Source organism: Oryx dammah, unplaced genomic scaffold (assembly GCF_014754425.2).
Source record: "Oryx dammah isolate SB20612 unplaced genomic scaffold, SCBI_Odam_1.1 HiC_scaffold_23, whole genome shotgun sequence".
NCBI lineage: Eukaryota > Metazoa > Chordata > Mammalia > Artiodactyla > Bovidae > Oryx > Oryx dammah.
The window spans coordinates 103,304,655-103,332,625 of record NW_024070207.1 but is presented as its reverse complement, the minus strand read 5'-3'; the positions used below and the strand labels follow the sequence as shown (position 1 = coordinate 103,332,625).

Sequence of the window (27,971 nt, the reverse complement as noted above, 5' to 3'; positions counted from 1 at the left end):
ATAAACAAGGTTTGTTGAACATGAATGCCAGATAGTACTCTTTAAATAAGAATCCAAAGATGAGGCATGTGCATGGATTAAACCTTCACATTTATTTTTTCTAACTTAGACAAAGGGGTTAGGAAATCAGACTTTATCCCCGAGGAACATGTGTTTTATTCAGACACAGTCGATGTAATGTAAAATAATACTTGTACTGGAGAAGCTAATCCTCGTTCTCTACTTAAATACCTACAATTTCATGTCTGACAGAGAATGGCACAAACCAAATTTTATGCCTGCCTAAAAGTAATTTTACATCTTACATGAGGAACCTGCTGTCAACGAAGAACACTGTGTCATTCCCCATCTAGAACTGGGGTCATTAGCCAACATTAATAAAAGGGTACACATGACTTACATCTGTACTTGTCTTCCAAATGCGCTTTACACAGAGAAATGATGCCAGTTTTAAAAGACAGGACCCGGATCCTCCCTGTTCGTCCCCTATTATGAATAATCAAACCAGAAAACAATTACTGACACTTTCTTGAAAGATAAACACTTCTTAGTTAAGGGGAAAAAAAACTTGGATGTGGGAACTCTATTGACCATTGTTTTAAGATCATTAATGTTTCTGAGTTCATTATCTATTTGGCTGATGACCTAGAATGAACCGGAAATCTGACCAACTTGACCGGTGAACATTTACCAAGTTTTCAGTTTCTAAAAGACCTTACTCGAGTGGTAAGCATTTCTCTACATAAAATAAGAAAAAAGATTCTTTTATTTATCTTTGGAGACCCACCTGGGTTTAAGTAGATAAGGGGAAGAATTACTAGTATGTGCTAAGCAATTTACCCACTTTGGTTACTGAAGCCAAAAAATTACCAGCAACTAACTGTTCTGCCCTCTTCAACACTCATTTAGCTTTTCATCAGATTGCCTCTTACTGAGAAGAAAATTAGTCACTTCAGGCCACAAGACACAGTATAAAATATGAACATTTATCTCTACAAGAAAAAATATGATACAATCTATTAGAGGGCATTGGAACAGATGATCTTAAGGAGCAATTTTAAAATATCCTATTGCTATAACAATGTTTTAACATACATATGCTTTTACTTTACATACAAACCATTCCACATGACAAATTTATTAACAAGTTCATTGTATCCATGGGGAAAGCACAAGTTTTTCATTTTGTAAAACCTGTTTTTTGATCGTTTTATTTTGTTATGAAAAACAACTGAACCATATATCCTGGTTCAAATAAAAGTCTATAGAATAAGCAAAGGGTAGGTCTCAAGAGTGGTTACTTTTAGTGAACAATATGCTCAGCTTGCAACTGGTACAATTTACTAAATACATTAGTCAAACAGAAATCCTGGGTCCTAAATACATTCATGAAAAAGTATTATCACTGGAAAGTTTTTACCATTTTCCCTATTTAAAAAGGTAAATCAAAAGTTTCACAAATGTTATACAGTAACTCAGGTCTTCAAGGAGTTAACATTGTCCCCAAATAATTTTCAGGCATAGAGAAGGGAAGTCATATACTCAGAATTCATTTGTACATCATCTGCAAAGAAAATGGGTGCTGGAATATATTTGAGGGAAGACCTGAATAGAAACCCTTCTCAAAGCAAATGTAAGTATAATCTGCAATTAAAATCCGACATGATCAAGGGCTTGGTAGATAATGATGAGAATTCAATAGCCTTGGAATTTAACAAGCACTATCTTAGCAAAATAACAAAGAAAAAAAAGGTATACATTTTAATCCAGGAGGTGGTAGAAATCTACAGCAAAGGCAAAACTAAAATAGTTGCTATGCGACTCCTTTCAGAAAAGCTTTCCAGATTTCTAAATGCAGAATATGTTCTTGCTGACATGTGAAATCAGGCATATAATGAGTTTGATGTCTAAGAAGAATTCAGTTGAAATTAAGACCAATTCCTGCTGCTACCTTCCTCAGTTGTCTTCATTAAGCTCAAGACAAAACTGGGGAGGGGGCAATCCCAAAGATAAAACCAAGCACTCTCTCAGATAGAGGGATGAATGGAGGTGCCAAACTAAAACTTCGTCAATCTTTATTTATATATACAAAAAAACAAAACAAAACAAAAACAGAATTCCTCGGTTTGAGGATCTGAATTTGCTGCATTAAGGGCTTGTTTTCATTTTTTTTGCATAACAATTCACACTCTACAAAAATCTCTTGAGTGTCAGCTAACACTATTTGGAGCTGGGGACAGGAGTGTCATACCTCAGGGAGTGCATCTCTTTGGGTAGAAGGAGCCGCACCCAAAGAGGGTGGAGGAATTCAAGATACACAGGCTAGCAAGGGCAAGAACCAACGGCGACATGCTGACTCATCCTACTACTGGAAAAATGAGTGTCTTGAGGTTTCGTCTGCTTTCTAATCTGAGTGCAATCTACATCCTAGTTCCTTACCTCCCAACATATCAAAACATTTTTGGGGGTTCCATTAAATGCAAAAATGATTAATAACAGGGATAGCATTTGGTCACATGGCTTCATGAAACTTTCATCCTGAGGACCATATTTCTCTAGACCAAAGCCCTGCTGTGATGCTAATTACACCATCACCATTCTGTAAACTAAGCCTCCCATGGTAGAGTCTGGAGAAAGCCTGCCATACGTACGTATCATAAACATTCAGCAGCCAATTGAGACACATGTCCACGCAGAGAGGGACGTTGACCAGATTGTTGTGCTCTTGCTCCAGGCGGTCATAAATAGTGGTCAGACAGTTAATGATCTGCAGGATGTCCATGGGCTGGTCGTTTTGCTTGAGGTTGTGCTGGTCCAAGGCATCACATGCGGCTGACAGGCTCAAAAGATCCACTGCAAGAGCCACAGAACATCATCGGTCATTTCAAGGGGAAAACCCTTCTGTCACTGTTTCTGACAATCCTAGTAGGATGGTCTTGTACCCTTTAGTAAACACCAAACCCGAACCCTACCCTCTCGTATTGAAATGGCTTCTTCCCATCCCTTGGCTATGAGTTTGATGAGTAAGGTAAAGAATCAACCTGCAATGCAAGAGACCCCGGTTAGATCCTTGGGTCGGGAAGATCCCCTGAGAAGGGAAAGCCTACCTACTCCAGTATTCTGGCCTAGAGAATTCCATGGACTGTATAGTCCATGGGGTCACAAAGAGTCAGACACGACTGAGCTACTTTCACTTATTCACAAGCTCAGAGGTTGTTCTGAAGTCTCACTGGCAATGGGTGAAGAAGTGAGTGAAGAGACAGTACCTATGTTGGAACTATTGGGCAATTTGGGGGAGTTAAAGGGACCCATAGTGTTCTATAGGAACAGAGTCGTTTCCACCCAAATCACGGGGGGGAACTGTTTTACTAGAGATTTTCAAAGGTTCCTAACAGTACTTTCTTGTATTAGTATCAAAGAAGGTCAGTTTGATTAATCGGTATGGTTGCTGTTGCTGCTGCCAAGTCACTTCAGTCGTGTCCGACTCTGTGCAACCCCATAGATGGCTGCCCACCAGGCTCCCCTGTCCCTAGGATTCTCCAGGCAAGAACACTGGAGTGGGTTGCCATTTCCTTCTCCAATGCATGAAGGTAAAAAGAGAAAGTGAAGCCACTCAGCCGTGTCTGACTCTTAGCAACCCCATGGACTGCAGCCTACCAGGCTCCTCCGTCCATGGGATTTTCCAGGCAGGAGTACTGGAGTGGGGTGACTTTGCCTTCTCCGAATCTGTATGGTTAGGGTTGTATAAACTCGATTTCCAGTTATACATTTATAATCATTAAGTATTTTTCTCCTTGAAATATCCATCACCTCCTAATTTCTCTCACTACACTAACACTAGGTGAAAAATACTCAACGTCACTAAAATTTTCTATACATAAACTAAATAACTGTGTCACCTATCTCTAGTTTTCAGATGTAAGGCTCACTATTTCTCCTTTCACCTACTATGTATTTCATGCAGGAGATGCGTGAAATTCGATTCCTGGGTTTGGAAGATCCCCTGGAGAAGGAAATGGCAACCCACTCCAGTATTCTTGCCTGCAGAATTCCATTTACAGAGGAGCCTGTTGGGCTACAGTCCATGGTGTTGCAAGGAGCTGGACATGCCTGAAGCAACTGAGCACAGCACAGGACAAGAACTTTGTAAGTTTAGTGGGGAGTGGAGGTTTCCTTCATCTAAGGTGGTATTTAACACTATACCAAAAGACAAACATGTATCTAAAGTAAAACCTCAACCTTGTCCAACATCAGCAAATCATAAGCTTTACTCCCAAGGGTCCCGGGAAGATGCTTTTCTCTAAAATCAATTTATTAGCCAAATTGAGAATGCAACAGCTTTGCTTTTATGACACCTTATACATCTAAGCTCTGGTCTACATTCTCAGTCCTTTGAGAGAGAGAGAAAGAGTCAATGATAATTAAGTAAATTTCTCACGCATCCTGTGGGAGGAGGCAACAAAATTCTAAATGTAACTTTAGATAAACACAACCATGCCAGTCAGTAAACAGGCTGCCCCGTACTAAACAGATGCAAATTTAAGGCTTTATGCATTTTCCTAGTTACTGTTTGTGGCTAGTTCTAATTAAATGTTAAGGACAAAACCCCAAAATAATAGTTAATACCTGTGTGGGTTAATACCTATGTACTGCACATTTTTTTCTTTTCAAAAAGGAAAATAGTACCCTTTTGAAGTTTCCCTGAAAGCATAAAGAGACCTCATGGTGGATGCAAGTGTTTTTTTTTGTCTTTCATCATAGTGAGTAAAGCCCTCTATGTCCATGGAGCAGTCTCCCTACAATACGCTGATGGAGCACTCATCCTATCAAAGCAAAGCTCCCCACTCTTTTGCTTAAAAATACTCTCAAGATAAAGGAGTGACCTCTTTACATGGAAGCTGAGACTGTGTTTCAAGTGGCAGAAAGGAACATAACTTGATTTGAAAGGGAGGGAGGTAGGAAAAAGAAAAAAGATTAAAAAAAAAACAATACAAGGAGGTAGGGGGACAGGAGGAGGGGAAGGCTGAGTGGGGACTGCATGGGAGACCAGAGTGAGATGCAGAAACAAAAGACATCAACTTTCATGCTCTCTGCCGTGTGCACGACTTCCTCTCAGGACAGGTTTTGAATCAGCACACCATTTTCATCAGCAGAAGAGAAGACCAGACTTCCTCCAAATACCAATATTCCCAACATGTGTCTTTATATATTGAGGGAAGCAGTGAGTGGTTCGAAGTTTTTCTACTGGTTTTTGTTGTTGTTGTTGTTACTTTTCCTTAATCATGATAGATATTTTGCTTTATATCCATGGATATAAGAGCTAACAAGTGAGAATCTGTAAGACTCACTTTGGTATGAAGAGTCTAATTTCCCTGTGTGGCATTTCTTTTCTTTTTATAGGGCCTACTCTCCTCTCTGTACAGGTGAATGGGTAACACACAGAAGAGGAAATTAGGAGCATCAATAGCTCCAGAGGGGTGCAAAGCAACTGCTCCAAAATCACAGGAGCAGGAGATGACATAGTTGGGAAGAGAAATACTGTGCAGTGCGCTCTGCTAAAACCAAATGTCGTTAAACACGAGAATGATCCATTACAGAAGAAGGGAGAACACATTTTCCTTAAATTAACATATCAAACAGAACTCCACTTTCACGGAATAATTGGCAAAAGACTCCTATTGAGGTATATAGAGCCGATACCATGGACTTGCAAAGACGTGAGAAAATCAATAGGGGCAATGTAATTGCCATACAAACATATACTTAACTGTGTGAAATGAGCATCTTGGAGAACACATTGGCATTTTTGGATGAAACATTAAACATAATGATTAGTTGTTTCCAGAAGCCTCAACAAGCAACCAGCAGCCACAATTCTGTGAAACTATCCTTTTACCTCAAGCTAGGAATTTCCATTTAGGGGAAGAATATATCTCCTTTAGTGTATTCATTAGGGAATACATTTTAAAGCTATAAAAAAAATCCGAGTATGTTCTAATACACCTTTTCTTTTAAAAATTATTTTGACAGTAGAGGATGCTAGAGGTTTGCATGCCAGTGAAGCATGGGGACCGTCTGGGGTTGACAGAGGGGGCCAGACAAAAAAATGACCAGCTCTCCAGGGTTCTTTTTGTTAAGCAAGAAAAGCAGAAAATGAAGGGGATGGGGTGGGGTGGGGTCTCAAGCACAAGATCCCATGAATGGTTCCCAAGGTGCTGGTTGTGCCTGATCACCTGGCTCAGAAGGTAAAGAATCTATCAGCAGTGCAGGAGATCCGAGTTCAATCCCTGGGTTGGGAAGATCCCCTGGAGCGGGGCATGGCAACCCACTCTAGTATTCTTGCCTGGAGAATCCCATGGACAGAGGAGCCTGGCGGGCTCTAGTCCATGGAATCCCAAAGAGTCGGACACGACTGAATGACTAACACTTTCACTTTTTCACCCTCTTAACATCTTAGGTTTAAATGTCCACGCCATTCTTTTCTATATATGCCACAAGTGAGGAGTTTTGCTGGATTTTTTTTTTTTTGTCTTTTACAAAATCCTCAGTGTTGTGAACTAGAAAGCCCCTTTCAGAAGCATTGGCAGTTGGGAAAAATTGAGACCAGAGAGGAGACTTGTTCTGGGTATTATGGCACAACAGGTGGGGGCATGTACTGAAAAGAAGAAATGTGAGTGGCAGAGGTAATCATTCCAGACTGTACATAAAAGAAAACTACCCTCCTTTTTCTACTAGCAATAATACGGGGAGGGAAAAAAGCACCAAAATGTTGGTTTGAGTAAGTCTGTCGGTGCCCACACAAACACAACCCTGGGCTCGTCCTGTGGGTCAACCTGGATACCCTGTGTTAACATATCAACAATCCTGTAATCTCAATAGTACAGACACAGACAGGGTGGGTAACTCCTACGTGTCTGCTGACTTTCTGGCCTGGGAAGAAGGTGTCTGTGGGAAGAGGAAGCTGTTGTGGACATCACATCTTTCCACAGGCGGCTTACCCTTCAGGCTGAAGGACTTCTCAAAAAAATCTTTGCCTAGCGAGAAAGTCAATGTGCTTTGATGTATTTATCTTTGCTGTGAGGGTTAATTCCAGAGACTCTGATGTTGGCAAGGTATGTTTTGCTAAAACCAGCCCTACAATGCAGAGCCTTGATCAAAGCAATGAAAAGAAGTGACTCACTGTGTTTATGGGTAGCCATGGGTTACAGGTTATCACGGTTGTTTACTGCTAGCAGTAACATTAGCCATTTTTACCTGGTCTCAGTGAGGCCCATGGAGGCCACTGCGTTTGGGACTGGCTATGTAGGGAGACAAGGCAGAATGGCAAAGAATTGATGCCTTCAAATTGTGGGGTTGGAGAAGGCTTCTGAGAGTCCCTTGGACAGCAAGGAGATCAAACCAGTCAGTCTTAAGGGAAATCAACCCTGAATAGTCACTGGAAGGACTGATGCTGAAGCTGAAGCTCTGGTATTTTTGTCACCTGATACGAACAGACAACTCATTGGAAAAGCCCATGATGCTGGGAAAGATTGAGAGCAGAAGGAGAAGAGGGTGTCAGAGGATGAGATGGCTGGACAGCATCACTGATGCAATGAACATGAACTTGGGCAAACCCCAGGAGATAATGAGGGACAGGGAGGCCTGGCGTGCTGCAGTCCATGGGGTCGCAAAGAGTCAGACACGACTGGGAGACTGAACAACAGCAAGTGTAGGGAGAAGATATCCAGGGCACCAGCTGTTATAAGCAATCCTGGCTGAGACTCTGATGGGTGAGCCCTGGTTTCTAAAGTGCTCTGTGCTCACACTGCTGGTTCTTGATCCAAGAGAGAATGTGCATCCTGTTCTGGCCCTGACAGAGAGAGGGCACTTGGAGCTCAGACTTGGCCTCTCTAGACCCCACCCTGTGGTTGTGACGCGTGGCCCTGTTTTAATGTTGTTGATACATGGTAGGCTTCTCCTTTCTCCTGTAATGAACTGTAGATTTGTAAGGACTCTCATTTTGAGTCCTCATCAGCTCTTGAGCTTAACTGTCATGCCCAGAGCAATTAGTGCAAGAACTGAGATGGTTTAGAAGACTCTAACTCATTCTTAGCTGAAAATATGGGTAAGGCATTCTTTTCAAAGGAAAAGAAGATGATTCTGATAAAAGGGATGAAAATGAACCACTGATGCTGGTTGCCAAGCTACCCTTAGTCTGGAGTAGTACAGGCTTTGAAATTGGTTATCAATTATACAACTTTCTACTGGAATCTGAAAATGGTAGAATCTGAACTCCAGGAGCTAGAAGAATGGATTAGAAGGGGATGGCAAACTGATGGTTAGTTTGCTAGAAACTAAATTCCTTGGTAGGAGGAGCAAAAGCTTTAAAATTTCAGAATCTCTTTCCATTGAGTTTCAGCCTCTCTGGACTACAGGTGGAATTCCAGCCAAAGGAACTTGGGAACTAGCACTTTTGATAAATGGGCTACATCCGTGAAAACAATTACAATTAGAAACATAATTCAAGTGGGGAACTTTACTGTAATTTTCTTTTTCAATGCAACACTAGTAGTCCCTGGACTGGGGCTACAATTGAGAGTCGTAAAGGCTGGTAATATCCTGAAAGAATAGACTATGACCGCTAGCTGGAAGGTGAGTGCAAGAGTTCCACAGGACTCATGGGCTGAATTACCCTCTTCTTACACCTCACCTAACTAGGGCTGAACGCAACACATGCTTTGTTGCCTAGTGGATAGGATGGCCCCATCTTTTTCTTTTTGGAACCAGTGGGAGCCCCTATCAAAAAGTGGGAAAAGAAAGACAAGGCAAAGTCCAGGCATGTCTCATTTTGCTACCACCTAAATGTGGACGAGCACAGTGGCTGAGCCCAGGGAAATATACTCTCTGCGGGGTGGGGAGGATGGGAGTGGAGTGGTGGAGAGACTGGATTAAAATGTAAGAATAAGGAAGAAAGGTAAGATTGTTGCTGAAGGGAAGAAAGCCACCACATGGGTGTGAAAAATGGAAAAGCTAACACAATGCTGGTGCCTAGAAAGAGGCTTAGAATAAGAGAATAATATGCTTCCTGGCTGGGTAAGACTGAAGGCAGGAGAAGGGGATGACAGAGGATGAGATGGTTGGATGGCATCACCGGCTCGATGGACATGAGTTTGAGCAAGCTCCGGGAGACGGTGAAGGACAGGGAAGCCTGGTGTGCTGCAGTCCATGCGGTCACAAAGAGTCAGACAGGACTGAATGACTGAACAACAACAGTGCTCCCTTGGGCTATGACTCATGCCCCTCTAAAGAGCTAAGACGTGAGCAGTACTGCTGGCTAATCTACCAAACACACTGGGTGAAGAGATGGGAGTTCTGACTATGACCTGGACTGCATCATGTCTTTTGGAGTCTGTTTCACAGGATGTATCTGTCAGTAAGCACCTGTGTGGGAAAGCACCCTGTGGGAATAGTCACCCAGTCATATCTGGAGAATACTGATGTCTCATCATCTGAATGAACACTGCACGGTCATTCATTGTGAAGATGAAGGATAATAAAAGATGAAGGATTATAAAAGGTAGAAAGGTATGTGGTAGCAAGTTTAGATGGTATATACCCCATCTGTCACAATATATATGGGTTAGAAAAAGCTATTGGCCTCATTAGTATGTGAGGAGAGCTACAAATGAGTGAAGGGACAATTGGGGTGCTTGGATCATGGAAGAAAATTTGGTTGAATTTGGTGGGCCTACTTCCTTGAGATTGAAAAGTCAAAAATTTGGTTGTTTTGTTGTTGTTACTTAGACATTCAGATTTATCGCTGATACATTTGCTTCATATAGAAGCTTTCACGTAAATGTCTAGATTACACGGATAATCTGGATGGAATATACATTTACTTTTGAAAGTTTTAAATTCCATTTTAAATAATCAAGTAATCTGTAAATCATAGGTTAAAACTTTTAAGATGTTTCAAGTATAGAAGTTTGTTTGACGTGGGTAGAATTTATGAGATGTGCTGGGGGAAAATGGAAGGACCAGCATGTTTATGTTAAACACAGAAAGGGATAGGAAGGAACTAAAGGATGAAGAGAAACCTAATAGCACAGAGGTACCTTAGTACAAAGTATTTATTGTATATGAAATACATAAGAGGCAGTAATTATATACATGAATACTTAATATTCATGAGAACTTCATTCAGGCAGCCATTAGTGAGAGCCATTCTGCCCCCATGTGTCTTCCACTCAAGGAACACAAGTAAATCCCAGGGCCACCAATCAGGTTCACTGTCACACCATAACTGTGGTCAGGCGCACTTGTCTCTGTGTCTTTAATAGAGCAAGTTTATATGTCACTGGCCTAAGATGAAAAGCCAGCAATTTGCCATGGATGACTGTTGACATTTCTGTGGCATTTCAAAACCAAGGTCCGTTTAGGAGTGACTACTATCCCTACAACATCTGCCTGGGAGACTCAACATTTTTTGCCTCTGAATTGTATTTCCCAGCTATAGTGAAGATGCTACCATATGGCAGCAACATATCTAGTGGACCAAAGAGCAGGGAGCCCTTAAAATAAAAGAACCCGAGGAGAATTAGGAGCTGGGAGAGGACTACCTGGCCAGGCAGAATTTTCTTTGAGTGAGAAAAGAGAAATTGATGGAAGAGATCTCCTAGTGCAAAAAGAACACATCAAGGGACTCCAAATCCAGGAGGAAAGAGAGGGATGGAAACTAGAAATGGAAGCAACAATAACTGGAGAGTGGAACTTCCAAGGTTCTCCTTAACAGCATGAGTATCGTGGCTGAGAACTCACCCTTCTTTTCCTTAGTAACTCCTGGTGCTGGACACATTTCAAGCAGGACTACAGTGGGAGAGAACATGTGTTAGTTGCTCAGTTGTGTCTGACTCTTTGTGAGCACATGGACTGACTGTAGCCCGCCAGGCTCCTCTGTCCATGGGATTTCCCAGGCAAGAATACTGGAGTGGGTTGCCATGTCCTTCTCCAGGGGATCTTCCTGACACAGGGATTAAACCTGCATCTCTTGCATTGTAGGTGGATTCTTTACTGTCTGAGCCACCAGGGAAGCCCAAGATGGCTCCTATTATGGGAATCCCCTTTCCTTGGGCACTAGTACTATCAAACCACAGAAGCAGAGAAACTGAGTTTGGCTCTGTCCTCAAGATATTTTGAATTCTGAAACAACAGAGACCTTGGCTTCCTCCAAAATATTGTGCTGTGCTCAGTTGCTCAGTCATGTCCAGCTCTTTGTGACCCCCTGGACTGTAGCCTGCCAGGCTCCTCTGTCCATGGGGATTCTCCAGGTAAGAACACTGGAGTGGGCTGTCATGCTCTTCTTCAAGGGATCTTCCCAACCCAGGGATTGAACCCAGGTTTCCCACATTGCAGGTGGATTCTTTACCATCTGATCCACCAGAGAAGCTCAAGAATACTGGAATGGGTAGCCTATCCATCCTACAGGGGAACTTCCTGACCCAGCAATCGAATCGGGGTCTCCTGCATAGCAGGCAGATTCTTTACCAGCTGAACTACCTGGGAAGCCCTCAATATTGGGCTGGTCCAAAAAGTTCATTTGGGTTTCTCTGAACCATCTTCTGGGAAAACCCTAATGAACTTTTTGGTCAACCCAATAATACATGGTATGTGGGAGCAGATTTTTTGCAGAAAAGGGACCAAATAATTATATTGGCCTCTCAGGTACTCATGCTGTGAGGCAGCCAGTGGCCATGGAGGCATATCCTGACTGTCACTGTTGCCTGTATATAACCTTTTCCTGCAGGAAACTGTAGATTTATTTGTAACCCATGTTACATGGTGGGTCCTCTCAGTTTTTAGCAACCAAACCCTATCTGATGCCACCTTTCTGTACATTCACCAAAGGTGAGGTGCCTGGGTCCAGAAGGAGCACCTTTTAAAGCTATCTTGTGGGAAGGATGAGTCTGGCAATTGTGCCTCTATTCATACAATTCCAGGCGGTAGAAAATTTCTCCACTGTGTGATTTAGTTGCTGAACAGAAGCAAATTGTTCTCTATTTCTTGTTTGCAGAGTATCTGTCACATTTATCCACTGCAGTATATTTAGCCCTATGGTTTGGGTTCTCTCCAACCCACCACACACTAATAAACTAAATACACGGGTTTTGTTAAGTGCCTTTTTTATTTTCGCTCTTAGAAGTTGGCTATATTTTAAATTTTAGATGCCGCAAACCTATAGGATGTCATGAGAACCACAAGAGGAGAAAGAAAAAACTCAGATTATCTTCTTTATAACTTTCAATGGGTTATCAGCCATAGGAACCGGCTAATAAATCCATCTTACCCAGATTTTCTCTTTGTTTCTGCTTTTCTGTCAAGTTTAATTTTCATTCACAATGCCTTGAAAGGCAGTACAAAGTCATGCAACATTAAACCGATTACAAACTGGGGACATTATAGACCAATGATGACGCTCTAGACTTAAACAGCAAACTCTCTACAGTGGATAACATTGTGGTATTCAGGTTTCTGCAGTATTGAAGCTTTGATAGTGCAGTGAAAAAATATTAAGACTAAGTGCTTAATGGCAGCAGCATGGCATATTTTCTAAGGTATCTGTAATTCAAACTCTTAACTGGCATCAGGAAATCATTGAGATAACATCATTAATTTTCATTAAAGTAAGAGTTAGTGGAAACGACCTTCAGTTGGAAAAGCTAGCCAGGACAAGTTTTGTTTTCTGACCCCAGACAATAGCTCTTTATCATGGCTTTACAGACATAGAAATGACGAAAAGGCTGGAAGGGAAACCAAAGCATATCTAAAATTAAAAGGAAATTCTGAAATAATCTACTGAACAGTTAAGTAATGTGATCATGCATGTTTTCAATAATAAAAGGATAGGTGAACTCTTCATTCTGTATTCACACTCCACGTGGAACCCTTCTACCATTCCTGAGAATCCAGCACTTAATTTAGATAAATACACCCTCATTTTGCTGTGCCTAAATCTTTTTCAAAAATGAGAAAAGTAATGCTGAGAAAGGAAGTGCTGAGAGTTGCACAGTAGTTGAAAAGTGAAAATTTTACATTCTACATTCAGAGCTTAACTTTGTTGTGAGGTCATAACCACTCGTGGCCAAAATGTTTTATAATATCAGATTCCCCTGTTTGTTCCATGTTTATTGGAAGTTTTAACATACAGTGAGACGACAGACAATGAGGCACATTCATGAATGGAAAGACTTTTTGACAGGAGAACTGAATAATGCCTAAATCTGGGAGGAATAGTATGGAAAGGGTGGTCCAATCTAGTCAATTTGGGGGCTTTTTCATAGTATGACCTGGCACAACATATTATCTCTACTGAACTTTTAGGGTCTCACGGGACTGTACACCATAGCACTCTACAGTAGCCATTTCACAGTCGTCCCTTTCTCAGTGGGTGGCACTACCTCTGGGATGGGGCAGAGACAGAAGATGAAAAAGAGGCAGAAGACTTTATCCACCCGGCCTCTGACTCTCCCACCCCAAATTACCTCTTTCCAGCTCTGGTACATTCAGCAGGTCCCTACGGGCATCATAGGCCCAGGGAGTCCTCTAAAAACCACTTAAGCGTAGCAGTTATACAGCTGAAAAGTGATAGCTTCAGAGTCTAACCTATATGGAAATGGAAGCCCAAATCTCCTTTCATTCACACATCCATTCCATGAAAACAGATTAAGCCCTTCTCGGTGCCAGGCTTTGTGCTGAGCACTGGAAAGATCAAGATAAAGAGGACAGGCCTATTCTCTCCTTCCAAACAATTTTATTTCTAAACCATGTCTTCTCCATCACCATGCAGAAAATCACATGCCAACAACACTCCTTGACCATCTTCCTGCTAGCTTCTGCAGACCCCCTGGTCACATACCTTCATTCCCAAAGTTTCAGTTGCCAGGGTTCGCAGCTCTCCGCCATGAACTGGGTTCAGTTTGGTCCAGTTTGGGTCCAATTTGGGGTGATTTCAATATTGGCCATCATGACTCGTGTGTCACTCTAGCCACTCTGTTCCTTAAGCTCCTATTTCAGCTGCAGGGAAACTGACATCTGGTCCACCTCTACCACCTATGCAAATGGTCATGTCCTAGAGCCAATCAGCTGACCTGTTCCGCTTCTGAAAAACTGCTGAGCTTTGCTGTCATCTGACCAAAACTTCTTGGCCTTCCAGTCACTTCCACACAATCTCTTCCTCTACCTCCCTGAAGCGTTTGTTGGCCACTTGACCACACTACCTCCTAATTACCAGCTTCCACCTGAATTCCCAGCTTCTCTGCCCAATATGGACTGAGCAGACAGCATTCCAACCACTTATCCCCTCTTGACCAGATCCTTATTTCTCTTGCCCAGGTGGCCTCTGCCCACCTGGAACAGAATCATCCAGCTCATGGAGAAATCCCCCCCAAGGATGGGTGCAGCCCTAAAACACTCAGCTGATGCTGAGCTCCAAGATGCTGCTTTCTAAAATAGCCCTCTCCCTGGCCACAGAGGTAAGGCTGACCTCGACTTTCTGCTGTTAACTGCAGGCCAGGAACGCTCCTCTACCTTCACGTGGAAAATGGAGCCCTGTCCACGGGCATCCCTCACCTGCCTCCCCCAGGTTTCCTCAGTTACCTGACCCTGCTCACATCCTCTCCTCATCCTACTCACTACCTTGGAAGACAGGCGCCCCCTTCCTTCTTATGGGCCCTGGGTTATCTTCTCCCATCCTTCCAGGACTCATATGTTTTATTATCTCCTCTTCCTTCCACAATGTACATTTTGTTCTGTCTTCTAATACTCACTGAAATAGACTCAGGCTTCTCTCAGTCTAAATGCATGTACCCTCCATTAACTCCTCCGCCCCTTCCGGCTAATGACTGCCCCACTTCCCTTCACATCCTTTCTCCAAGAATCATCTCAACCAACTTTCTCTACATCCCCACTTTTTGTTGACTTCTGAGCCCACTTCACCTCCCACACCACATCCCCTAAAATCTCACCCAAGTTCCTGAGGACCTCCTTGTTGCTCAACCCAATGGACTCTTGGGCCCACTTCCTCCTGAGCTTCCAGCAGCATCTGAGCCTGGTGGTGGACCCCCTCTTCTTGCCCGCGTAGTATGCAGTACTATGTGTGTGCTCCTTTGTAGTCCCCTCTGTACATGGGTCACTCTTGGTCTCAAATATTGTTTTCTTGTTACTTTCCCTCTCCCTAGGCATCTGCACACTCATAACTCCTAAATGTTGCTCATCTGTTTCTCCTGAGCATCACAGCTATGTGTATATGGCCAACTCTGCCAGCAGGCCCACTGTTCATCTCAGTTGAGCACCTGAGTCTCTTCCTTGATCCATCCTCACCAGGCATGTCAAACTTGTCACTAAGGCCTATCAATTCCACCTTGTATTTCTTAAGTCCTCCCAGTTTTCTCCATTCCTACTCTGTCAATTCAGGCTACCAGATTGCTGGTTTGGAGGATAGAAACTGCTTGCCAAGTTTCCTCCCCTGCAGGGGTATGACCCCTACCTCCCTGCACCAACCTGCACCCCCAGCACTGATTCAGGCTCTATTCCACAGCCAGAGTCATCTTCCTAAATGACAATCTCAACACACCATCCCACTACATGGCTCCCCACTGATTTCTACACTCTTTAAGTTTTTTTGTAATTAGAGGATAATTGCTTTACCATATTGTGATGGTTTCTGCCTTCCATCAACATGAATCAGCCATAGGTATACATATGTCCCCTCCCTCTTGAATCTCCCTCCCACCTCCCACCCCAACCCACTCCTCTGGGATATCACAGAGCACTGGTCTGAGTTCCCTGTGTCACACAGCAAATTCCCATTGGCCATTTGGCTTACATATGGTGATGTATATGTTTCAATACTAGTCTCTCAATTCGTCCCACCCTCTCCTTCCCACCCTGTGTAACTTAAGTGTAAAAACCTTTCACAGTCTGCCTGGCTCCAGCCAAATATTTCACCACAGCCCCTTCCTGGAGCTCCTGTGTTTTATCATGCTGTGGCATTTTCAGTTCCTGAGTGCATCTCTGGACCCTATGCCTCAACACACGCTCTGCCTTCTGATGAGAACGCTCCTCCCAGACTGAACTCTACTTACCTTTCTGGACTCACGTGGCTCTTTCAAGCAAATCTTCTCAGCACCTCACCCCCACTACTAGCTGTTCTCATGGTACTCCACCCACTGTCATGTGACTCAATATACAACATTCAAATTGTCCTTTCACTTTTTCTCAGGTGCCCATAAAGCCTTAATAGAGGCAATCTCATTGCTTTAAAAAAAAAAAAAAAACCATTGTAGAGGTTCTTGATGATCTTATATATGTTTACCTATGTCTGTAGACTTCTGGATACCCTGTGTGTCCCTCATTAGACTATGGGTTCCATCAGTGTAAGGAGTGTGCCTATTTCATGCTCACATCATCAGCATACACAGGCTCTCAATAACTTAGTAACAGTTACATAAACTCTCTAATGAACCGAGAGTGTTGTATGACACTGGGATTTTTTTTCCCACTGAGGCATGCTATTTAGCAAAAGCAGAAAACAACCTTGTCATCATTCTTCTATGACAGCATTGATCTCAACATTAGCATTCAAGCTAAAAAACAATATACATCTCTGTGCCTTGGTTGGCTAAGGCAACCGAGTGCTAATACTTCAAACATTAAACACATTTTCTAAGAAGAAATAAAGGTGGAATGGGGGAGATAATTCAAGTTTCATAAAGATAATTCTGGATGCCAGTGCCATACATTAGAAAATAAAAATGATCAGTCTCTTATCAATTCAACATCAGTAGCTGAGAAATGGTGACAAGAATGATTCTCAACATTGTGACAGTGTAATCTAGATGCCTAGGTCTCCCACACTGCAGGTGGATTCTTTACCAGCTGAGCTACCAGGGAAGCCCTAGAACTGAGCAATCAGAGAAGCCCCAATCTAGATGTACACTAAGCCAAAAAGATTCGAAAAAAAATGAATTCTATGTTACAACTAGACTTGAGAGAGCTATTTCTCCCCTCCTCAAGAGCAAATACCCCAATCATTTTTTTTTAAAGCAAAGAGTAACTATCAAGTATTTCAAGCACTGGTTAATACTCACAGCAAAGGGCCTTCTGCAGTCTTCGGAGTTTCATCGCAGTCCTATAAGCCGAGAACCTGACATTATTCAGGTCAGCTGAGGGAGAAAGGGAGAAAACAAAGATCATTCGTTATTTCATCAAATAACACAGATAAGCTCCCAATGATCTGCCAACAAAAGGCTAGGAAAAAAAAAAAATTCTTTGTATATGCCCCAATTTTGGAAAGGTGAAATTCTGTCAATGTGGGGAAGGAAAAAAAAAAAAAAGTCTTTTTACTCTTTGACGATCAGGAAAGCTAAGTTCTTTGAGGGACACCAGTGGCATAACCTGCAGGGTGCTCATGTAGTTCTTGTTCCCAAGAGAGAATAGAGGGACACGTATTTATTTTCTAGACTGTAATCTTGGTTCTGTTGTAGTGAATCTTTGCTATGCAAGATTTAAAATATTTTTCCTGTTATTTAATTTTTTTATTGGAGTATAATTGCTTTGCAATGCTATGTTCATTTCTGCTGCATAACAAAGTGAACCAGGTATATCCCTGGTGGCTCTGATGGTAAAAAATCTGCCTGCAATGCAGGAGTCACAGGTTCCTGGGTCGAGAAGATCCCCTGGAGAAGGGCATGGCTATGCACTCCAGTATCTTTGCCTGGAGAATTCCATGGTCAGAGGAGTCTGGCGGGCTACAGTTCATAGGGTTGCAAAGAATCAGACACGACTGAGAGACTAAGAGTGCACACATATACATGTATCTCCTCCCTCTTGGACCTTCTTCCCTCTCCCCTGAATCCCACCCCTCTAGGTCATGAGCAACATAAGATTAAAATACATCACTGGACTAGCTATGAGAATTTAGCAAACAATCAAGTGGCATATAACATTTTTTCTAATTATCAAAGTTATACATGCTCACTGTGGAAAACAAAGAAATTAAAGGAAAGCATGGAATCAAGTAAATAAATCATCCATAATCTCACTACACAAAGATGTGCACTGTTAACATTTGGAACACTTCTTATTTAACATGTGTATGTGTCTGTGTGTGAGATGCATTTTAAAATATAATTGGCAAAGTTAACTCTCATCCAGGTTTAGGTCTGCCTGATTCCACAGATTCCTTCTATTTAACTCTTCTGCATTTATTTAAAAAGTACATAAGTTGGCAAAGACAGGATAAAAGAGAGCTGGTTTAAAAAGAAGTTCACAAATTTGTGTGTGCACACACACACACATTTACTAATCAGAAATGTTTGCTGATCAAAAATTTGGATGCATGTTAAATATACAAAAATGATATCAGACATCAATAAGAAAAGTTACAAATCCCTATCAGGATGGATATTTGTTTCTGTCCATATTCTGTACTAAGAAAAGACACTGCTATATTTTTTTTTAAAAATCAAGTGAAAAACATTGGGATTACATTTAGCTTTATATAATAAGGTGCAATCATTCTATTATTCTGCATGGATTAACAACTCAACAATTTCTGCTACAGTGGTTTCTACTGTCACTTGTCTATTAAGCCCCAAATCATCTCACCTAGCAGAAATCTCTATTTACATTATGCCCTTACTGAATTTTGCATAAGTCTTGATATTCACCAAGCTATATTTCTTTTCTTATATTTTTGTGCATTTATGTTTCATAAACCCAACTCCAGAAAGCTCCTTGAAGACCAATACCCTGTCCCCAACTTCTGTTGTATTTCCTGGTGACTTAACATACAACTGTTCTCTGAGAAAGCAGGTCTAATATAGCTCAGGGACTCTGACAAACTGAATGAATAAAAGAATGGAAAAAAATACTGGCAAACATGACTAATAACCATAAACAAATGGCACCCACAGAACCAATTCTAACTGGAGATTAGGAAAGGGAAATAATTTAATCCATATCCATGTAGATGGGTCAACATTATTAGATTGATGGTCTTTGAAGAGATCAAATATAACAAGCTAAAATGAAATTAGGGGAAAGAAAAACAAGGTCTGCAATTTACTTTAAAATATCCAACATAAATGCCAAGAAACAGACAATACTAAATGGTAGCAAGGATGTGGAGCAACTGGAACTCTCTCTCATACACTGTTGGTGGGAATATAAAACAGAATGACTACTTTGGAAAATCAGGTTAGCAATTTCTCATGAAATTAAACAAACATCTTATTACCCAAAAATCTACTCCTAAATAGTCACCCCAAAGAAATAAAGACATGTCACAAAAAGATGTCTATGTGAATGCCCAGAGTAGCCTTCATCCGTAAGAGTCAAAAACTGGAAAGAAAACTATAGTAGAATGAATAAACAAATTGTGGTACAGTCACACAGTGGGAATTCTACTCTGTAATAAAGAGGAAATAACTACTGATAATGCAACAATGTGAGCTGATTTGAAAAATGTTACCCTGGGTAACAACACAAAGAGTAAAAAAAAATACTGTTTGATTCCATTTATATGAAATCCTAGAACAGGTTAATCTCACCTATACTGACAGAAAGCAGGTAGATGGTAGCCAGGAGTGGGGTGGGGGTGGGTAACTAACTGAAAAGAACACAAGGCTATTTTTTAACGTGATTAAAATGATATTTATCTTGATTGTTATGAAGGTCCCTTGAGAGTATATACATTTTATTGTATTTATGTATGCCTTGTATGGATACGAGAGTTGGGCCATAAAGAAGGCTGAGTGCTGTAGAATTGATGCTTTCAAACTGTGGTGCTGGAGAAGACTCTTGAGAGTCCCTTGGACTGCAAGGATATCAAACCAGTCAATCCTAAAGGAAATCAACCCTGAATATTGATTGGAAGGATTGATACTGAAGGTCCAATACTTTGGCTCCCTGATGTGAAAAGCTGACTCACTGGAAAAGATCCTGATGCTGGGAAAGACTGAGGGCAGGAGGAAAAGGGGGTGACAGAGGATGAGATGGCGGGATGGCATCACCGACTCAACAGACATGAGTTTGAGCAAGCTCTGGGAGATCGCAAAAGACAGGGAAGCCTATTGTGCTACAGTCCATGGAGTTATAAAGAGTCTGACACAACTTAGTGAATGAACAACAACAAATGCCTTAATAAAGTAGATTTTAAGAGTTAAAAAGAAATCCTCCCCTGGACAGTGTAGAATGATGTATGTGTGTGTTAGCTTAGCTATGCTGCAGAGGCGGTCAGTTGTCTTAATCAGGAAAGCACACTCCAGGGGTGGCTGGCTAGCAATTAATCAAAAACCCTCACTCCAGAGGCTGCCACTGTAAAAGCCTCAGTTATATTTAGCTTGTGTTACACCTAAAATCCTATTAATACATCTAGGATCCTAATTAATGTGAGAGGGGCTTGTGTTAGTGATATTCATAGTTTACAAAATACAAGGACTGCTGCAAAGGGTTTAGAAACATGCCCTGCCCTTACGTTAATGGGGTGTGAGAAGAATCTAGCAGGCCCTCTACTTTTCAAAGTGGTGTGGTAGGCTGGATTCCAAGAGCTCCAGCTGTAGTTCTGGGACTCTTGGTTGCCTGAATTCAGTTAGACGGCTGACAGAATCCTGCTGTTGTAGCAGTGGTTCACCAACTTGAGTGTATATCAGATACACCTGGAGGGCTGGTTAAAAACCCGGATTCCCAGGCCCCACGTACAGATTTTCTGATTCTTCAGGTCTACAGCGGGCTTGAGAATCTGCATTTTAACATGTTTCTATGTCACTGCTGATGCTGCTGGTCCAGGGACCACACTTTAGAACCATCGTGTTAAGGACCGTGACAGATGTGGATTGCGAGGCTCTAGTGCAAAGCTCTCAAAAGGCAGAGTTGGGACTTTATGGAGTCTTAGGCATGGGCTTTAAAACTGTTTTCTGCTCTGTGACTAGTAAGTGTTCATAGGTGACAAATCTTGTTCTAAGACCTGCTTTGGTTAGAAACTGGTAGCCAAGATATGGCTAAGAAGGCAGCCCACACCTCTGTATAACCACAGTGGCTCCCAACACCTATTGACCCAAGAGAACCTGGGCAGATCCTTTTTACCCCAATTATGATTTGAGGAAACAATGGCATCAGCATCTCTTCTGACCTTGTTAGAAATGCAGAACCCCAGGCCCCACCCAGCTCTGTGAACCAGAATCAATATTTTAACAAGATCCCCAGGTGATTCACCTATACCTTCAGGTATAATTGAGTCTTTGTTGTTTAGTCGCTAGCTTGTGTCTGACTCTTTGCAATCTCATAGACTGTAGCCTGCCAGGCTTCTCTGTCCATGGACTTCTCCAAGCAAGAATACTGCAATGGGTGCTATTTCCTCCTGCAGGGGATCTTCCCCACCCAGGGATTAAACCCCAGTCTCTTGCATTGCAGGCAGATTCTTTACCACTGAGCCACCAGGGAAGCCCTCAAATAAGTCTTTAATTATACATTTTAATACAGTTTCTTGTTTCATGTTAAAAGTTCAAGTATAAACTCTGTATAGAGAACTGTGTTGTCTTTTGTTTTTCTATCTTTCTACATTCCATTCTGTGGGCTTGTGGATTATTTAATGACCATTATAGTCAATTAGACCAAAACCTCATCTCTAGATTATATTTGTGGGTCTCTTATTTATGATGAACACTAATAAAATAAATTAGAGATATCTTACCCTCTTTCTGATTTTCCAAGGTGTAATTCAGAATTCAGAACAAGTGGTCTAAATAAGGTCAGAAGCTCCATCCAACCCTCAAGAATTGGCAAATTCCAGGAGCTAGAGATCCAAGTGGGAGAGGCAAGGATGATGTGATTCTTTCAGGGTGTGGCTCATGGTAGAATACTATCAGAGACAAGCATCTGGAACATTCTTGCTCCAGCAGCACTCTCAGCTTCCCTAAAGCAGTTCAAACATTCTTCCCTTTCAAATCCTTCTAAATATGGCACATTCTGCCTGGAGTCGATCCACTGTGACACCCTTTCAAGCATACCCTCCAACACAATGCAGAGAACAAGCCTTCTGCCGCCAGTTTTCCGTGTAGCATGGTCCAACTAATGAGCACACAGTGATTCGGGAATACCACAAGACGGGAACAGGGAAAACATCTAGTTTTCATCATACTGTGACAGAAGCCATGCAGATTTATAGATTTATATCCAGTAACCATCAGTGAATTTCAACGGAGTTCTGGTTTCCTTAAAAAGTCCTACTCCAGAGAGATAACCATCTGTGTTGTCTGAATCCGCATGTTTTGCTAGGAATTGGCAGCACCATTCCCTCTGGCTTACAGCTGGTCGCCGCCACCTTGTGAAAATGTGGCGGACACACACTGAAACCTCAAGATGCGGTACAGCTGCGGACTCTGTGACACGGTTCCGAGCTAGGCTAGGGCTGATCACATAGCTAAAGTATGCATGTGAAATATAGCTTCAAGTCCCGGTGCCCATCCCCCATGGGAGGCCAGCCTCCACTTTCCCCAGGAGCTGGCTTTCCAGGACTCTGGCCCAAGCTGTGAGGCGCTCACTAGCTCTCACAACCGGAACTCGAGAAGTGGAGAAGTGTGAGACTACCCAAGAAATGAGTTACACCATGTTTGCATGGCAGTTGGTAGGAAGTGCACTTCAGGGCACTCAACATGCTGAACTGTACATTCCTCTTCTTCATGATTTATTTTATCCAGGGCTGGTTCTGGTCTAAAAATGGAGAAAGCTAGAAACTCAAGGAACAAGGGGAACGATTACATCATCTACCCTCTCAAGTTGGATCACCAGCTACTAAAATGATGGTCCATTTGGCTTTTACTGTGAGGCACAGAACAGACAACAAACAGGTTTTGTTGCACCTTTTTTATGCCAATGAATTTCCCTTGACTATGCTAAGTGTTTCTTCCCTGATGGCTTAGACTGTAAAGCGTCTGCCTACAAGGCTGGAGACCCAAGTTCAATCTGTGGGTTGGGAAGATCTCCTGGAAAAGGAAATGGCAACCCACTCCAGTATCCCTGCCTAGAAAATCCCATGGATGGAGGAGCCTACAGTTGCATGGTGTTGCAAAGAGTCGGACACCTGAGCGACTTCACTTCACTTCTGTCATATAACTTTCACTTTCATTCTGTGGAGGGTAGTGGTGGAAGGTGTCAAATTCACCAGAAAGGAAGAATGACCAATCAAGTCTGAGCCATAAATCTACACACTGTTGGACATGCTCTTGCAAAAAGACTGAAAAACACCTCAGCATTTTAAAGTTGGGGAGAATTTGGAAAATATTGTAGAAATAAAACATTAAGCCCCCTCACTTTAACTGTACAGCTGGTTTCTACCTTTTCATCATACTTCAAAAACCTGCTACCAAGGAATGAACTGAGGTTTAGAATTTAAAACAAGGAGTATTTTGGTCTAACTTTCCAGTAGCTTGTGGGCACTTTTTAGAAAGGCCCAAAGTTTTAATATGTTTGTTTATCTATTAGATAGAAAGAATGACAATGACCCCCATAAATGTAATGAATGGAAAGAGCTGGATGGTTCAAGGTTATTCCAACAGATAAATGAGTGGTGTGGTCTCTGTTTCCTATCAACTCTGTTTGCCAAATCACTCAGGTGATCATGAGTGAAAAATAAAGTTTAGAGGAATTATGATGTTTTTTCAAATAGTTCCAACTTCAGTTGTTTGCATACAATGTGAATTAAACTACTACTGCCTATCTGTTTTAATCAATTTCCAAATTTTTTAAAGATGCCAAAATAAGGTAGTCTCCTCTCATGCCCCTTCTAATACAGAAAGGTGGGTGATTTGGAGAATTCCCTGGTGGTCCAGTGGTTTCGACTGTGTGCTCACTGCCAAGGGCCAGGGTTCAATTTCTGGTTAGGAAACTAAGATCCCACAAGCTGAGTGGTGTGGCCAAAAAAATAAAAAATAAAAAAAATAAATAAAGAATTTAAAATATAATAATATATCTCCAATCCCCCAGCCTCACTATTCCTATAGGCAAATGGACTCTCCACACAATAAGCGTTATTCTTGCCAGCTCAAAGTCACTAGGACAGACAAGAACCATAGATAAGTCTTTATAAGGCTTGAGACTAATGGAGTAATTTCAACCAAGTCTGGCTTGAAAGCAAATTGAATCAAGATGTCTAGGCTTCAGACGTTTTAGAGTACAATGTAGAATTATGGGGAAGTCTTCAAAAACTCTTCAACAACACAGGGGATTTTTGCAACATATCTTGAAAGAATTAGCTGAGAGAGAAGAGGTACATTAACACATGATGGTCTTATAATTTTTTAGATATATTAGAGGCCTTTTAAAATCTAAACTGCTTTAAACCTCATCCTCAACACTGAACTTTACTTAAACGGGGAAAAAATAAACCTACAGAGAGATAAACAGGAATGACACATTCATACTTGCATAACTCACATAAAGTCAAGTCTGTGAATTTATAATTCCTATCAAGTTATGTTTCCAGATGAGAAACAGTATTATTCACTACCAGTTACTCTCTAGAATTCTTTTTCTCTGAAAAATGAAGAGAAGCAATGAAGGACCCAGGGTCACACAAATGTTAGAAGACTTAGAATTCTGAAGGAGAGAAACAAACCAAACCAAATAAAAAATAAGGAAGTTCAACTGTGAAATAAAAGATAGCATGAAATCCTGACTGTGGGTTGTTCAAGACCTGTCTGGCTCCTGCATCTCACTTGGCCTTCCTCAGCACAATCTTACTATTTCTTAGCAACACTGTGCTCCTGGAAGAGCAGAAATTAAAATGAGCTTTGCTTCTTGTTTGCTGCTCTGGTAAAAGGTTTGTTGAGAAAGCAGTTTCTGTAACAAATGGCCAATGTAAAGTTCTCGGGGGAGGGGGTGGGGGGGAAACCGTGTATCTTAAATACCATTTCTGGGCCCGAATTCTTCCCCCTCCACCCCCGATAATGGAGAAGGGACTCATGTGGACACTGCTGCGCCATGTTCCTTTTACTTAAGTTTCAGATCAGAAAGGGGCTGGGCTCCAACTCTCAAACCCTGCCCACCAGAAAAATGTATAAAAAAATAATATTGATTCAAAAAGACTGTTTAGGCTAAACCAGTTTACAGCTCTTTAAAAGACATCCACCAAATAAAAACAAATGTACAGGTACAGAGAACAGAGTAGTGGTTAGTAGAAGGCAAGGGAGGGGACAGGGCAAAATGAGCTAAGAAGATCAACTAGTATGGTAGCAGACAGAAACTAAATTTGGGGGGATGAGTACGTAGGGTAGGGTATACAGAAGTAGAAATACAATGCTGTGCACTTGAAACTCATAATGTTATACACCAATGTTACTCAAGGTAAAAAATAAAGACATCCATCTAATCATCATCCTTTCACCTATCTTTTCAATGCTTATTGAGAGTTAGGACAGAGGGAGACAAGGCCAGGAAGGCCTCTCTGAGAAAGTGACATTTAAGCAAAGAGATGAAGAGTGATGGGAGTTGGCTATGTGAAGAGTAGGAAGAGCAAAGCAAGATGAAAGTCAGCACGTTTGAAAAAAGTTCTTCAACAGAAAAGACTGTGGACCATTAAGACTTCTAAGAAAGCCCAGGCTGATGAAGAATGGCCCCAACTAAGACCTACCAGGTAGACAGCGGCAGGGGCCCTGTAGGGCCCTGCATATCATCGGTAAGGAACTAGGTCTCAGAACTTCCAGGTAAACGTGGCAGATGGAACAGAGTCATTTATTTCTCATTTCTGAAACTACTAGGATGACAGAAAAAAAAAATGGAGATTGACATCTACCTAAAAGAAAAGAGACAAAACTGGAGACGAGACAACAAGAGATCAGAGCTCTAGGGCCTCAGAAGCTTAGAAGGTGACCAGATGGTAGCTGATTTGGGAGAAATTCCAAGCTTAAATTCATGTGAGGTGGGCCAAGCATCCCAGTCTCCCACCTGCTTCACCCTGCCAGGAGGCTGGAGGGTTAATCTCAGAAAAAGGTGCACCAGACGTGGAGGCAACAGGAGTAAGTAAACCTGGGAGTGAGGTAAGGCCCTGAAAACAGAGGGGTCGAGTGCCGTGGCAGCACACTCGAAGAACGTAAACCCTACTCCCAAATTCCAGACTGTGCCTTTTCTCCTTCAGTCAAGCCACTGGAAAAGCTTTTCTAGCTAAGCACTTCCTTATTTGCCATCCTTACCACCAGCCAGAAGGGGCTTCAACCAGCAAGGTCTCTAAACTGACTCTCCTTCTCTGATCAGCCTTCCCTGTCATCTGCTTCATGCTCCAATTAGAACCACACTAAATCAAGCCAATCTGCAAGGACATCCAGCCAGTCCATCCTAAAGGAGATCAGTCCTGAGTATTTATTAGAAGGACTGATGCTGCAGCTGAGACTCCAATACTTTGGCCACCTGATGCGAAGAGCTGACTCATTTGAAAAGACCTTGATGCTGGGAAAGATTGAGGGCAGGAAGAGAAGGGGCCGACAGAGGATGAGATGGTTGGATGGCATCACCAACTCTATGGACATGAGTTTGAGTAAGCCCTGGGAGTTGGTGATGGACAGGGAGGCCTGGTGTGCTGCAGTCCATGGGGTCACAAAGAGTTGGACATGACTGAGCAACTGAACTGAGCTGAAATCAAGCCAAAGCTCTTTCCTTCTGGTTTCCTTTTTTTTTTTTTTTAACATTTTCTTTTTTGGCTGTTCCGGGTCTTCATGGCTGCTCAGCGCTTTTCTCTAGCTGCACCGAGCAGGGGCTCCTCTCTCTAGTTGGTGCTTGGGCTTCTCATGTTGTGGATGGCGGGCTTAGTAGTTGTGGCTCACAGGCTTAGTTGCCCCACAGCATGTGGAATCTTCCCAGACTAGGGATCAAACCTGTGTCCCCTGCACTGGTAGGCGGACTCCTATCCACCAGGGAAGTCCCTCTGGTCTCCTTCTTGATGAGAGACTAACAGTCACACAGTCCCCACTCATCACTGGGATGAATGGTATTATTACCTTTCTGTGTCTCAGAACTTTCAATCACTGGTCTTGCCTGAGTTCCTCAAGCCTAACATGGGGCAACTCAACTAACGCACACAACCGTCAGAACTATACAAACTTCTAAAATTAGCCCAGTCTCCTTCAACTCTGTTCTAAACTCCACTAATTAACCAACCTTTCCACACACTCTTCATAAATGAACACACTTCGCAGAGTTTCCAGGGCAGAGACAGCTTAATTACATTTTGCACTTTATAATACATGTGAGACATTTAAAAATGATCCAGTGTGACTTGCTTTTTATTCCTTTGTACAATTTTTCATACAACCAACTTCACAGTTTAAAGAAAAATCTGTGCCCTAATTGTCGGGGGCTGGAAAACCATACTTTCTTTGTAATAGAATTGACACTACCTATTTCGAATCTACTGGCCCTTCTCACGGTTAGGGAATTTGTGGTAAATCTACTTTCATGATAAAAATAAACAGCAGCAAATGTCCTCATTTCCTTTAATGCTAGTCTCATCTTTGTTTCCAGTTTTAGAACGGCTCAACCAGATTTTCCTACACTCTAACATTCCAACCCTGATTGCACCTCAGCTTACTTATTTCTCCACTCTTATCTCTCAAGATTTCGACAGATGGTCTTTCTCCCCAAACCACAATCTCTTTCAATGATTTCTCCAGTAACCATAGACCCAAGGCCAGTAACTGGCTGAATTTAGTCTGCAGAACTGTTTTTTTGGTTTTATTTGGTTGGTTTTGGCTCCCCTAATAGTTTTTTAACTTGTTGAATGATTGGCCAACAGAGGTCTGTAGACTTCCCATGGTCTTGTTTCTCTGGAAGAACCTAAAGACTCACATTCTTGCATGTCAATGAGGGAAGCTGAGGCCAAATTAGCCCTAACAGAAGCTTTTCAGGTTGCCCCAGTTCCCACCCAGGCACCAATTTGGCTCCAGGAG

At 42.1% G+C, this 27,971-nt stretch overlaps 1 protein-coding gene across 12 annotated transcripts in view; it reads right to left on the bottom strand.

Annotated features, from left to right (window-relative positions):
- DMD (dystrophin) overlaps nucleotides 1–27,971 on the bottom strand; it is a 2,254,125-nt gene that overhangs the window by 95,194 nt on the left and 2,130,960 nt on the right. For all 12 annotated transcript variants that reach the window (XM_040266338.1, XM_040266336.1, XM_040266334.1 and 9 more), the window contains 3 exons: nucleotides 17,124–17,198; nucleotides 2,652–2,853; nucleotides 401–486 (listed from right to left, as the gene is read on the bottom strand). In XM_040266338.1, the coding sequence (XP_040122272.1) occupies nucleotides 401–486; nucleotides 2,652–2,853; nucleotides 17,124–17,198 (363 nt within the window). The remainder of the gene's footprint in view (nucleotides 1–400; nucleotides 487–2,651; nucleotides 2,854–17,123; nucleotides 17,199–27,971) is intronic.